General features: G+C 45.5%; 1 protein-coding gene across 1 annotated transcript in view; it reads right to left on the bottom strand.

Annotated features, from left to right (window-relative positions):
* CCDC170 (coiled-coil domain containing 170) overlaps positions 1 to 13,848 on the bottom strand; it is a 106,605-nt gene that overhangs the window by 53,213 nt on the left and 39,544 nt on the right. The window contains exons 4-5 of the mRNA XM_066247888.1: positions 12,582 to 12,726; positions 9,287 to 9,472 (exon numbers count right to left, since the gene is read on the bottom strand). Of these exons, the coding sequence (XP_066103985.1) occupies positions 9,287 to 9,472; positions 12,582 to 12,726 (331 nt within the window). The remainder of the gene's footprint in view (positions 1 to 9,286; positions 9,473 to 12,581; positions 12,727 to 13,848) is intronic.

Raw genomic sequence — 13,848 nt, 5'->3', positions numbered from 1 at the left:
GATACTTAACATGTAGACTTATGCCTTTTGTGTCTTTTAAAATAATTCTCCCGTAATTTTATTGATTTTTACAAAAGTATTGGTCAGTAAAGAATTGAAAATAAAGAAAAACCGATCCTTCCCACAGATGGTTTGAGAAAAGCCATACTAGAGTACATTCAGAGTTTAGGTCGGAGAACAGTGCAAGTCTTGAAACCATGTTCTAAGAGAGAACAACAAGAGAACTGGGGCATTCATCCTGTCGATGTCTTCAGGCCATTGAAAGCTAATCGTGTGGAGGGAGGATGTCTGTTCCGTGTGGGCTCACGATCCAGTGGAGCGGAAGCTGCAGAGTGACATTTTACAAGACCTTCCCCAACCTGAGCTGTCCCAGTGGAAACACCGACCCCAGGAAACAGTAAAAAATCAGCTTAAGCTTGAAATTCTCATTATTGACAAAGTCAATGCAAGCTGACAATGCATGTAGCTGCCCATGAGGCCAGTGTGGTCCAGGGCTTCACTACGGTCAGTGCTCTACCCTGAACTGGTCAGACTGCACCCGGAGGACCATGGACAGTTCCCAGCTGCACATTTTAAGAGGGACACCATGGAAATGTAATGGTGTCGGGCATCAGGTGCTAAGAGCAAAGCCATAATAAAAATATGTATGCAATCATGTTGTCTTAATTTTGTTTAAATGTGTGGACAGAACCTAAAGGCAAACCATGCCCATGTAAATACCATGATATAAAAAAAGGGAAGTAATAACATTATGCAGAGCGAAATAAGCGAATCAGAAAAAAACAAGAACTGCAGGATTCCATACATTGGTGGGACATAAAAGTGAGACTAAGAGACATGGACAGGAGTGTGGTGGTTACGGGGGGTGGGGGGAGGGAAGGAGGGAGGGGGGAGGGGAGGGGTACAAAGAAAACTGGATAGAGGGTGACGGAGGACGATCTCTCTTTGGGTGATGGGTATGCAACAGAACTAAATGACAAAATAACCTGGAAATGTTTTCTTTGAATATATGTACCCTGATTTATTGATGTCACCCATTTAAATAAAAATTTACTTATTAAAAAAAAGGGAAGTAGAGAGGAGGAAAGGGGGAACGGCATTAAGTTCCTCATATTTTATAGCAGAAAGTCTAAAGGTACTCCTCAGATAGCCGAATCAGAACAGAAATGTCTTAGAGGCCGTCGCTGGGTTAAAATGAGATAGGTTCTGTAGTTGTGTTCTTAAGCTGAACTTGTATGTAAGTTGGAACAGGTATATTTATCCATTAAATGCAATTTAGACCCTTGTCTTAACATAGCATTTTTTTGTGTGTGTATTTTTCTGAAGCTGGAAACGGGGAGAGACAGTCAGACAGACTCCCACATGCGCCCGACCGGGATCCACCCGGCACGCCCACCAGGGGCGATGCTCTGCCCACCAGGGGGCAATGCTCTGCCCCTCCGGGGCGTCGCTCTGCCACGACCAGAGCCACTCCAGCACCTGGGGCAGAGGCCAAGGAGCCATCCCCAGCGCCCGGGCCATCTTTGCTCCAATGGAGCCTTGGCTGCGGGAGGGGAAGAGAGAGACAGAGAGGAAGGAGGGGAGGGGGGTGGAGAAGCAAATGGGTGCTTCTCCTATGTGCCCTGGCCGGGAATCAAACCCGGGTCCCCCGCACACCAGGCCGACGCTCTACCGCTGAGCCAACCGGCCAGGGCCACATAGCATTTATTTTTACATTTCTGTGCATATAAATACTTAGACATTTTCAAACCTACAGAACCTATCTTGTTCATAACCTGGGGACTGCCTGTCCTCTAAAGTCTTTATTGTAATTATCAGAAGTTAAAACAAGAGTGTAAGAGTGAGGTTAAAAGTCCAAGGAGAGAGTATATAAAATTTTACTTTGGAATCTTATCAACAGCTTTAGTCTTTACAAAATGAGAAGATATTATTTTGGAGTTTATTTTCATTTTAATTCCTTCTCCAGAGGCTAGAATTCTCCCAACCTCACAGATGATAAGAAAGAATGTTCAAACAAGGAAAGTTTGAAAGATCTAAGCTGTTTAGCCAGAAGAAGAGACTTAGAAATCCTTGATAAATGAATTCAAACACTTGAAGGATGGCCATAAGAGAAGAGATTTCCATTTAGTCTATGATGTTTCATTAAGAACAAATGAGGGACCCTGGCCAGTTGGCTCAGCTGTAGAGCATCAGCCCGGCATGTGGAATTGAATCCTGGGTTCAATTCCCAGCCAGGGCACACAAAAGAAGTGCCCATCTGCTTCTCTACCCTTCCCCCTCTCCTTCCTCTCTGTCTCTCTCTTTCCCTCCCGCAGTCAAGGCTCCATTGGAGCAAAGTTGGCCTGGGCACTGAGGATGGCTCCATGGCCTCTGCCTCAGGTGCTAGAATGGCTCCAGCCTCAGCAGAGCGGCACCCCAGATGGGCAGAGCATCGCCCCCTGGTGGGCATGCCAGGTGGATCCTGGTCAGGCACATGCAGGAGTCTGTCTCTCTGCCTCCCTGCTTCTAACTTTGGAAAAATACAAAAAAACAAAAGAACAAACAAGGATATAGACATGAATGATAGGGATCCTGATCCCAGTTTGCTGCTGGAAAGAACTGTCGAATAATTAGAATTGCACCGAGGAGGTGAGCCTTCTCATCCAGCAGTGAGTTTCCTGCCTCTGGCGGAGTTCAGGGGAAGGCTGGACACTAGCCAGACAATAAAATTTTAAAGATGATTCTTATTTCACATACAGTTAGATGACCTGGATTGTAAAAGACCTTAAGGTCACTTCCAACGTTAGGATTCCAGAAGTATAAAGAGATCTTTTAGTTTCTTATTAATTTATCCTGCCTAATAATTGTTCACTTCTGGGAACTAGTTCCATGTGCCTGTACTCTTAATCCCTGCATAAAAGTAAATGAAGAGGAAAATGAAAAACTGAGCATCAATCATGTCCCGGGCATGTCCTCAGGACTTTATGTACATCATCCAATCCTAAGAATAACTGTAAGAGATAGATCCTTAAATTATTTCCCTATTTGACAGACCAGAAACTGAAGTTCAGAAAAGCAAAGTCATACGTCTGAGAACCCAGAGCCAAATGATTCCGGAGCCCAGACAAAACCCGAGAGCCCAGCCTGCTCACCACTCCGCTGTGTGACTTCCCTGTGTTCTCCCTCTTACATAATACCACTGCTGGGTGACACCCCTCTGGAGCCTGCCTGACTCCAAAACCATGTTCTTGCCTAGCTTCAGTTCTCCCTGTGAGAATTAAAGAAAACATGAACAGTGTGGAGGCAAAGAAGCCGTTTGAAATCCAGTAGGGAAGTTTAATTTCTGATCCACTGATTTGAACTTGTGAAGTCTGTAGGAAAGGCATGTGTGGCTTGTGTGGTGGGTACAGTGACTCCTTCTCTCAACGTTGGATGACTTCACAGTGACCAGGAGAAGAGATGCCAATCTTTAAAGCATACTTCAATATTAACTACTAAAGATTTTAATTTATATATAATTATATATATATATATATAAAATAAACCACCTGGGTTTGTGTTTGGGAAATTTTCATGAAGTACTGGTAACTGGAATAGCATCGTTAAGAAAATCAGAACAGCCGACTTTGGCAGGAACTGCACCCGGCTCTACAGGTCCTTCTACCTCCGCAGTCCTGAACTTCACCAATAAAGTCAGTCTCCTACCTCAAAAACAGAGCTTTAGAAAACACTAAGAAGACTCCTCCTGCCTGACCAAGCAGTGGTGCAGTGGATAGAGTGTCAGACTGGGACGCAGAGGTCCCAGGTTCAAAACCCCAGGGCCACTGACTTGAGTACAGGCTCATCAGGCTTCAGCGCGAGCTCGCCAGCTTGAGCACGGGTCACTGGCTTGAGCGTGAGATCATAGACATGACCCCATCATCACTGGCTTGAGCCCAAAAATCACTGGCTTGAAGCCCAAGGTCACTGGTATGAGCCCCAAAGGTCACTGGATTGAGCAAGGGGTCACTCACTCTGCTGTAGCCCCCTGGTCAAGGCATATATGAGAAAGCAATCAATGAACAACTAAGGAGCTGCAACAAAGAGCCACAACGAAGAACTAATGCTTCTCATCTCTCTCCATCCCTATCTGCCCCTCTCTCTGTATCTCTCTCTCTGTCTCTGTCACAAAATAAAAGAAAAAAAATAAAGGAAAAAGAAGAAGACTCCTCCTGAGACCATTAATGTCTCGGGCAAACCACTTGACAGTATTTTTCAGTAATAAATCTTTGCAGTCATAATCCTATGAATGAGTACTTTATTGAAAAACCGCAACTTTTTTACTGCCCACATTTTTTTTTCCACAATTTTTATTATGTTGGCAGGAACTTCATTCCAAAATGAATGTGTTTCCAAAGTCTGAACAACATTGCATCAGTCATTTACAAGTAAAGACACTTATGTAAGAAAAGGAATAAGTTATTTTTTTAATGTGCTCTTATAACACATTTTTATTACCTATTTCTAATCTTCAGAAATGCATTTTTATAGGTAAATATTAAATTCCTAATTTGTAAGCCTGATAATTCAATAACTACCATTTATAACTGATCGAAGTTTTTCATTCACTGAGGAAACTGGCATAACTACTCATTGTTGTTGTTCCACTAACAAATAATGTTTGGCATAATCTTGTGGGTAGAATGTTTCTGTGAATAAACAAGTAAAGGGAATTATTGATGAAAGCATAACAATTCAATGACCAGAGTTCAAATCCCAGCTCTGCTACTTAACTGCTGTGTAAACCTGAGCGAAGTACATAACCTATTTAAGTGCTTAGTACAATGACTGTGCTAATGCTTGATAACTGGTGACCAGAATAATGATTGTTAACAGCATTCATGTAAAAGCTTGAGAGCCTTATGCTTCTCTCAGAAGGTTTACTGGTAAGTAAAATATGAAAAAGTATAATTCCGAAATAATTTTATGTATATTGTAAGACAAAGCAAATGAGAAAATATTGTTGGGATTCAAAAGGTACAAAATAAAGAGATATTAAGAAAACTGTAGAATAGTACTTTCTATTAAAAATACCATGAGATTTTGTTTTTCTTGCTTGTTCGTGTGTTGCTTTCAGTTTTATATCCCACATATGAAGGAGATCATATGGTTCTTGACTTTTGCTGTCCGACTTATTTCACTCTGCATGATAGACACAGACAACAGTGTGATGGTGACCAGAGGGCAGGGGAGGGGGTGGTAAAGGGCAAAGGGGGTCAAGTGTATGGTGACAGAAAAATATGTGACTCTGGGTGGTGGGCACACAATGCAATATACAGATAGTGTATCAGAGAACTGCATATTTGAAACCTATATAATTTTATTAACCAGTGTCACCCCAATTAATTTATTTTTATTTTATTTATTCATTTTAGAGAGGAGAGAGAGAAAGGGGGGGAGGAACAGGAAGCATCAACTCCCATATGTGCCTTGACCAGGCAAGCCCGGGGTTTTAAGCCGTGACCTCAACATTCTAGGTTGACACTTTATCCACTGTGCCACCACAGGTCAGGAGAATTTATTTTAAAAAGTAAAGTAAAATACCACTATAAATTTATTACTAAAAATGTATTCTAGCTTTCTACTGAAAGCAATAAAAAAATACCCAACTGCAATGAGCATACCTTAATCTTGTTTCTAAGTATTGAATACCATTAACAGTAAAAGAAACCAAAGCTCCTTAGCAAATAGGCTAATCTTAGTTCTGTAGTCTGAAAATTCTAAGTGAGCCTAAGATAGCATCTTCTGTCAGAAAGCCAGGAAGCAATGAAAGACTAACGGAGTCAGGTTACAAGGTCACAGAGATCATCTTGTCAGGCTCCTGATGGCAAAATTTGATGGATTTTGAACATTAAAAAAAATGATTTTAACAAAGTAAATAAAAATCCATGTGTCCATAGAATTAAAAAGAAAAATTAAAAGCTTTTCATTACAGAAGAATGCCAGCTAATAAGTAGGAATGGTGGTATTAGAATATTACCACTTTGCCATCGCCCTTGATATAAATAAATCCAGGCAAGACTCAGTGGATGCTAACATCACTAGGTAAATAAAATCAATGGGAACAGAAATAACCTACCAATTATTACCACACAGATATCTACATAAAAGCAGAAGAAAAAATATATACCTTTACACTAAAGAGACAGGCAATTAATCTTAGTGTGCACAACAATGGAACATTTCTAACATTATCAGCCACCATTATGAAGTATACAACTTCACCATTGAAATATTCTTGCTAAAAAGGTTTAATCTGCATCCAATCCTGACCTGTGGTGGCGCAGTGGATAAAGCATCGACCTGGAATGCTGAGGTCACCAGTTCAAAACCTGGGGTTTGTCCGGTCAAGGCACATATGGGAGTTGATGCTTCCTGCTCCTCCCCCTCCACTCTCTCTCTCTCCCTCTCCCTCTCTTCTCTAAAATGAATAAAAATCTTAAAAAAAAAAAAAAAGCCTGCATCCAATCCAGCCTCTAGCCTCTAGCTGCAACTTTAAGTGTATAGGATATAAAGAAATAAGGTAAATAGCATCATGAAGATACAATCAGACCACTTCTCTACAAGCAATTAATGCTATTTTAAAAAAAAAACATAAAAGGCTAAAAATAATCAAAAAATATAATAAATGAGACTAGACTAGACCTCAATTTTAGAAAGAAAACAGCTATAAAATACATTCTTAAGCAAGTGATAAAAATACGTCATCCCATTGCAGTGACGTATTTTCTTCACTGGAAGTAGGTCACTTAGTCCAGCTCACACATAAGGGAAGGGGAAGTAAATTCCTCTCGGGGGAGGAGGACAAAAGATTTGTGCGCTTGAAAACCACCATAGCTGATATCATGGCATTATTGTTAAATTTGCCACGATAATGGTATTGTCATTAAATAGGGTAACATCCTTACTCTTAGGATACATATGCTGAAATAGCTATATACAATACACATAACGTTCGTAACCTGTTGTAAGTGATTGTCCAAATACATGTGTGTGTGCTTGCATCTGTGTGTAAAGTAATAAAACATATCAAAATGCTAACAACTGTTAAATCTTAGTGGATGAGTATTCATTGTGTTCCTTCATTCCTTCTATATATTTAAATTTTTTCACAAGAAATATTGCAGCAAAGTAATTGAGGATTGCTCTGTACTGAATAGTGTCCCCTAAAATTCACATTGAAGCCTTAATGTTCAGTGCGATGATGTTTGGAGAGTGGGCCCTTGAGAAGTAATTAGGTTAAATTATGTTATTAGGGTGGTGTCTCCATGTTGGCATTTCTGCCCTTGTAAGAAGAGACATCAGAGAGCTTTCTCACTCTCTGCCATGGAGGACACAGCAAGAAGGCAAGACAGGCCTGATGAGGCAGTAGCACAGCAGATAGAGCATTGGACTGGGACGCAGAGGACCTATGTTCAAAACCCCAAGGTTGCCAGCTTGGGCACAGGCTCATCCGGCTTGAGCGTGAGCTCACTGACTTGAGCGTGGAATCACTGACTTGAGCATGGGATCCTAGACATGACCCCATGGATGCTGGCTTGAAGCCCAAGGTCATAGGCTTGAGTAAAGGGGCACTCGCTCTGCTGTAGCCCCCCGGTCAAGGCACATGTGAGAAAGCAATCAATGAACAACTAAGGAGACTAAGGAGCCGCAACAAAAAATTGATGCTTCTAATATTTCTCCCTTTCTGTCTGTCTGTCCCTATCTGTCCCTCTCTCTGTCTCTGTCACACACAAAAAAAGGCAAGCCAAGAAGACAACTCTCACCAAACCTTGATCTTGCCCTTCCTGCTTCCAGAACTGTGAAAAAAAATGTGCACTGTTTAAGCCACACGTTCTATGGTATTTGGTACAACAACCCGAGCTGACTAACACAAGGGTTTCAAATGATTGAAGTTATTTGGTAACGATGATAAAAAATAAATAAATAAACCGTTGCTCTGTTTAGAAAGCTAATGCGTCAGGAGAAGAAATTCATTGTTAAGAAGGGATTTTTCATCCAGGGACATGGGAGGGGAGGGGAGGCTGAAACTTATCATCATGACTGCAGATCACTTCACACTCCAGCCTCCCATCTCACCCAGCGTGGCAGTGACCACTGCAGACATGGAAGACCCACAGGAGGGCCTCAGAGACGACCCTCAGACTGCATCCTCCAAGTCCAGAAGCCCTTCAGCCTGTGGGACACCACTGCACTGTGGCCCCTCACGGAGCCTCTCTTTTTCAGCATTGGTCATTACCTAATTTAAAATTCCCTCTCTTTTACTGTTTAGTTGTCTCCTCTGTACTTAGTAACTAATTGCACCAGCTCACTTTTGCTTTTGGAAATTGATCATTACTATTAATCCCAGAATTGGTTTCTTTTTCACAAAAATTTTTAAATACAATTAAAGAATTATGTAGATATATATATATATATATATACACACACAATGTTGACTCTCATGCTTAAACAGACTCTAGCTAATTTGAAAAGATCAAACAACTCTATGTAAAAATAAAAGTTTAGAATTAAGAGTCAGTTTCCTTTAGCAATATGTCTCAAAATTTTCATACCCATATTCTTTGACCCAGGAACTCCGCTTCTAGGATTTTCTCTTATTGATTTATTTTCACACATAAGATCTAAGATTATTGAGAGCATCCTTGTGTGTTATAGGATGTAGTATACTGCCTTTTCAAATTTAGAGAAAAATATAGCGTGCAGCATATTGCCCTTGTTAAAAATAAATTAAAAAGAGTAAGCATATGCATATATGTATATGGACTATTTCTATTAAGATACATAAGAAATTTACAGAGGTTGTCTCTGAAGAAACAACTGGGTGAGTGGAGGAAGTGGGAGTGGGGAAGACTTCTCACCACATATTATTGTGTCCACGCAGAGAGTACTGTATCTCATTTTTTTAAAATAAATCTTTAAGTCTTAAAAATCCTTACAGTTTAATGTAAGACATATTCCCCACAAACTCTTTACTTTCATACGTTTAGTGTTTCTTTTTTTCTTCTTCTTCTGATTTTCTAACTACGCATCGAATGGCCAACTCAGGCCGCTGACTGCCATGCTGCCCCGGCCCTCCTGCCAAGAGTGACCTTTCAAGACTGTGGTGTGTGAGGCAGGTGCGCGAGGCAGGGGCGCGGGGCAGGGGCGAGGGGCAGGCGCGCGGGGCAGGCGCACCAGGCAGCTGCGCTCCCCTACGCCCAGTTGTCCATTTCTGCTCCCCGACCCGGAGGGTGGGTGTGCGCGTATGCGCCCGCGCGCGCCGTACCTGCTTCAGCCTGTCCCTCTCTCCCACGCAGGAGGCCACTGTGCCCTGCTCTCTCCGAACTTCCGAAACCAGCCTCAGGATGGTTTCCCGGCTGGCTTTTGCCTCCACCTCATGGAAGTTCACGGTCTCTTCCAGAGTCGCAAGGTGTCCTTTTACGGCTGCGTTTTCCTCGCGCAGCGACCTGAGCTGGAGAGAAAGCAAGGACAGCAGTCCTGGTAGAGTGAGCGCCTTCACGCCGCTTTCCCCAGCACCTGGGGCCCTGTCCCCCAGCGGCTCCTGAGCCTATGAGACCTGAGGGAGCACGACCCCTCCACCCAAATTTTCAAAGGCTGCCTCTGCACTCGGTTGCCACGGGCAGACCCAGTGGTCAAATGGAAACTAATCAAAAGGTAGCCCCGTGGTAACAATGAAGAGAGTTCAGCTAAAAGCTTCAGGACACAGCACCCTGGTTGCTAAATATTCAGGGGAAGCAGCCTGTGTCCCCGGGCACCATCTGCACTGGGAGCTACCCGGCACAGGAGGGCAATACAGACAAGAAAGCAAGGGTCTCCTTTTTAAAAGAAAAGAAGATCCTTCTAACGGATCTAAGCATAGAGAAGTCCTGAGCGGCATGCTCAGCCAGTGCTTGTCACTGGGATTAGCAGGGCTGTCCCCTGTCCGCGTTTGTGTATTTGAGTTAACCAGGAGCATTAGTAAGATTTGTACGACTTACAAAGAGGGAACACAAGACCAGACAGGCTCCTCGGCCCCAGGGGACTGCGGTGCAGACAGCTCACTCTGTCAGGCCACGTGGACACCCACAGGAAGCCCTGAGCGCCAAGTGACAGGGTGGGGGGTCAGGACTCTCTAGGGAAGGGACAGATCTTGCAGCCTCAGCCATTTTACCCACTGGGTGCCCCGCTCCTGACTCAGGGTTGCCGTCTCTCTTGAACACTTTCCCTCATATTTGCATGCTCACTCCCCAACATCCTTCAGAAGTAACCCCCAGAGGGGCACTCCTGGGCCAGTCTACTGAAACCAGCACACCACGCCCCTCACCTGCTTCGCTCTCTGTCCCCATCCTAGCTGTGTCCCTTCACTGCACCATTCTCTGTGTGGGGGCAACACTGGGCATTCATTTCTTCATCATCAATGACCCCACAACAATGAAAGCTCCAGGAGGGCCCAGACTTAGTCTTGTCACACTCCCTGCTGTCCCCTGGCACTCAGAACAGTCTTGTCTCTAGCAGCGGCTCAGATAACATTTGGGAAATGGATGACTGGATGTCAACTGAGTTCGTAGGAACGCCTCCTCTCCCACCATGGAGCCTGGGACTGTGTGTGCACATGCGGGTGTGAAGGCTAAACAACTGAGGGAATGGCCTTGGAATTGAAGGAGTGGTTTTGCTCCACAGGAAGCCATCTAAGGAGCAATGACGAAGAGAAAAGCCTGCTTGCTCTTGGACAGTGATTTTTTTTTCTTATTATTTTTAAGATCAGCACCTGCTCGGGTGATTGGGACGGTAAAGCTCTAGGGTCCTAGTGCCTGTTTTAAACTATAGGTATATTATTATTCAGGTGGGGAGAGGCCAACAGCTCAGTTCCCAGGAGGAAGGGCACGCCATGCCGTGCCACACAGGGCCGCACGGGGAAGCACCAGGGGCTGTCAGGAGACAGGGATGAGCGGGGAAACAGGTTCCCCGCAGGAAGGGAGGGATGAGGCAGGACATCCCTTAGGAAGGGCCGGTTTCAATCATTTCAGCAGGCTCTGGGGTGTAGGGGCTGTCCCTAGTCGTCCGGTACCCGGCCCTGGGGTGTGATTGGGGCAGGGGACAGCAGCCCTCTGGGGTGTAGGGGCTGTCCCTAGTCGTCTGGTACCCGGCCCTGGGGTGTGATTAGGGCAGGGGACAGCAGCCCTTGGGGGTGTAGGGGTTGTCCCTAGTCGTCTGGTACCGGCCCTGGGGTGTGATTGGGCAGGGGACAGCAGGCTCTGGGGTGTAGGGGCTGTCCCTAGTTGCCTGGTACCCGGCCCTGGGGTGTGATTAGGGCAGGGGGACAGCAGGCTCTGGGGTGTAGGGGCTGTCCCTGGTCGTCTGGTACCCGGCCCTGGGGTGTGATTAGCGCAGGGGACAGCAGGCTCTGGGGTGTAGGGGCTGTCCCTAGTCGTCTGGTACCCAGCCCTGGGGTGTGATTAGGGCAGGGGACAGCAGCCCAGAGCTGGAAGTGGTTGGGGTGTGGGCTCCGGAGTGGCTGGTTGGTAACGAAAGCAGTGCTCCCAGGTGAGTCCCCACCTGGGAACTGGCTAGGCCTGGGAGTGGCAGTCTCGGGTCAGCAAGGCCCCAGATGTCAAAGCATTAGAACCCCAGAAAATAAAAAGGCATCACTGATACGGTGTCCACACCCAAGGCGGCCCCTGGAGGCTGCCTCTGGTGTGGGAAAGGTGTTGTGAAAGGAGCTTCCTGGTTCCCTTTTCTCTTCCCCACCGCTTGGCTTTAAACATTAGCCCCAACCGCACCTCCAGGTGGACTGTCCAGCCAGACCCCTGGCCACAGGCTAGCAACAGGGAGGGGGAGGAGACGCATCCGGCACCCCGGGGGCCAGGCTGACTCTGGGTCTGAGCAACCCATCAGCGGACCCATCGGAAAACTTCCAGCGTCCAGAGGCATGTGGGAAACAAGCTACCAAACCACCTGGAGCTGGCCTGTAAGGAGGGCTGCACGAGAACCTGTTAGGAAGCAAGGATGTGAAAGGTTTAGACAAAAAAAAAAGGAGCAAAGATACGGTGGGAGCTCAAATACCTCCAGGCATCCTAATGAATCGCTACAGGCCAAGTGAATTATTCAGTTGCTATAATTCATTTCCATCTTGATGGCCACCTACAATTAAAGCAGGATTTTTATCCTGGGGCTTTAATATTAAAAAGCACTTTAGAACTAATCTTAACCGTATACTCAACAAGTACCCCCAAAATGACACACAACTGTTTTTGTTTTTGGTTGTGTGTGCGCGTGTTTCTGTCTTTAAACAAAGGGTGTCCTAAAACATACCATTAAAATGAATAACTCATTGTACTTGACAACCTAAATGTATTTTAAACAAAAACGATCCTTTCTGGAAAATAATTAATCCCAACTAATGCTAAACAGGACCTTAGACCCGAGGCTCAGAGAGGGGAGAAGGTCTGTCCCAGGTCACACATTCAGTGTCCCATCTGGGCCATGTCCCGTGCTGTCGGCTCGCCCAGCCTCAGCCAGAGCTGCTTCTCACAGCACATGGGACCCGAAGTTCCTAGTCTGTTTAATATGCATACAAACACCTTTAGAATTAAGTCTTCTTCTGATGCCTTCTCGTTCTTCTGGTCTGGATCTAAGCAGTCACGGAGCTGGGCGAGAAACTCCTCTTGTTCCCGGCAATTCTCTGAGACTCGATGCTTCGTTTCCTTGTTTTCCTTTAAACACGTTCTATCAGGCAAATAACAAATATGTCAAGTTGTAGCAACCTAACAGTCACCAAAGTCCAGAACTTAAGGTCTCGGTGGGAAATCATCACTTTCAACAGAACACGGCTTCGCAGACACAGAGAGGCCACTGCCCCGGAAGCCCTGGACAGGAAGGGGCAGTGGTGGCCCGTCCGGGCATCCACACATGGCAGAAACACAGGGGAATCTTCACGGCATCTCAGATCTAGTAACAGCAAGGGAGACAGATTCTCTGCCTGCTGTCCCCAGCCTTCTCGGATCTGCACAAGTGGCAGAGGGGCCTCTAGCTCACACACGGATCCGTACGCCATGGTCTCTGTCGGGGCCTTGCGGGGAAGCAGGGGAGTGCTCCATGCTGGTTCTAGGGAACCACGCTTATTTTATTGTCAAATGCCATACAATGATCTTTAAGGGTTAGCTAGAGCATTCCCTAGTTCATGGCCAAACATAACCATGATAAATAATACATCAGTAGCACCTGACCTGCACAGTGGTTAGCAACAGCCTGGGACACTGAGGATCCAGGTTAGAAACCCTGAGGTTGCCAGCTTGAGCACAGGCTCACCAGCTTGAGCGCGGGGTTGCCAGCTTGAACATGGGGTCGCGGGCTTGAGCGCGGGGTCACCAGCTTGAGCGCAGGGTCACTGGCTTGAGTGTGGGCTCACAGACATGACCCCATGGTCACTGGCTTGAAGCCCAAGGTCATTGGCTTGACCACTGGCTTGGATGGAGCCCCCTGGTCAAGGCATTAAGGAGCCACAATGAAGAATGGATACTTCTCCTCTCTCTCCCTACCTGTCTTTCCCTGTCTGTCCCCCTGCCTCTCTCACTTAAAAAAATACATCAGCAGCAAGGGTGCTCCCACCTCTAGAAAAAAGAGAGGCACTTTATCGGTAGCAATGAGCATTATTAGTTCTTACACACCCAGAGTTTTTAAAGCATATGGGAAGGGCCCAGTCAAGGAAAGTCGGTTGATTTATGCTCTGCTGCAAGCACTTGATCCCGAATCTCAGGTGGGTTTGCTGAGATCATACAGTCAGTTTCTCCTACTTTAACTGTTAGAGATTAACAGATCGTAAAGTAGACATATTTTAAAGGCAAATTA

The sequence above is a fragment of the Saccopteryx bilineata genome, chromosome 12 (genome assembly GCF_036850765.1).
Source record: "Saccopteryx bilineata isolate mSacBil1 chromosome 12, mSacBil1_pri_phased_curated, whole genome shotgun sequence".
NCBI classification, from domain to species: domain Eukaryota; kingdom Metazoa; phylum Chordata; class Mammalia; order Chiroptera; family Emballonuridae; genus Saccopteryx; species Saccopteryx bilineata.
This window is presented reverse-complemented; position numbering and strand designations above follow the sequence as displayed.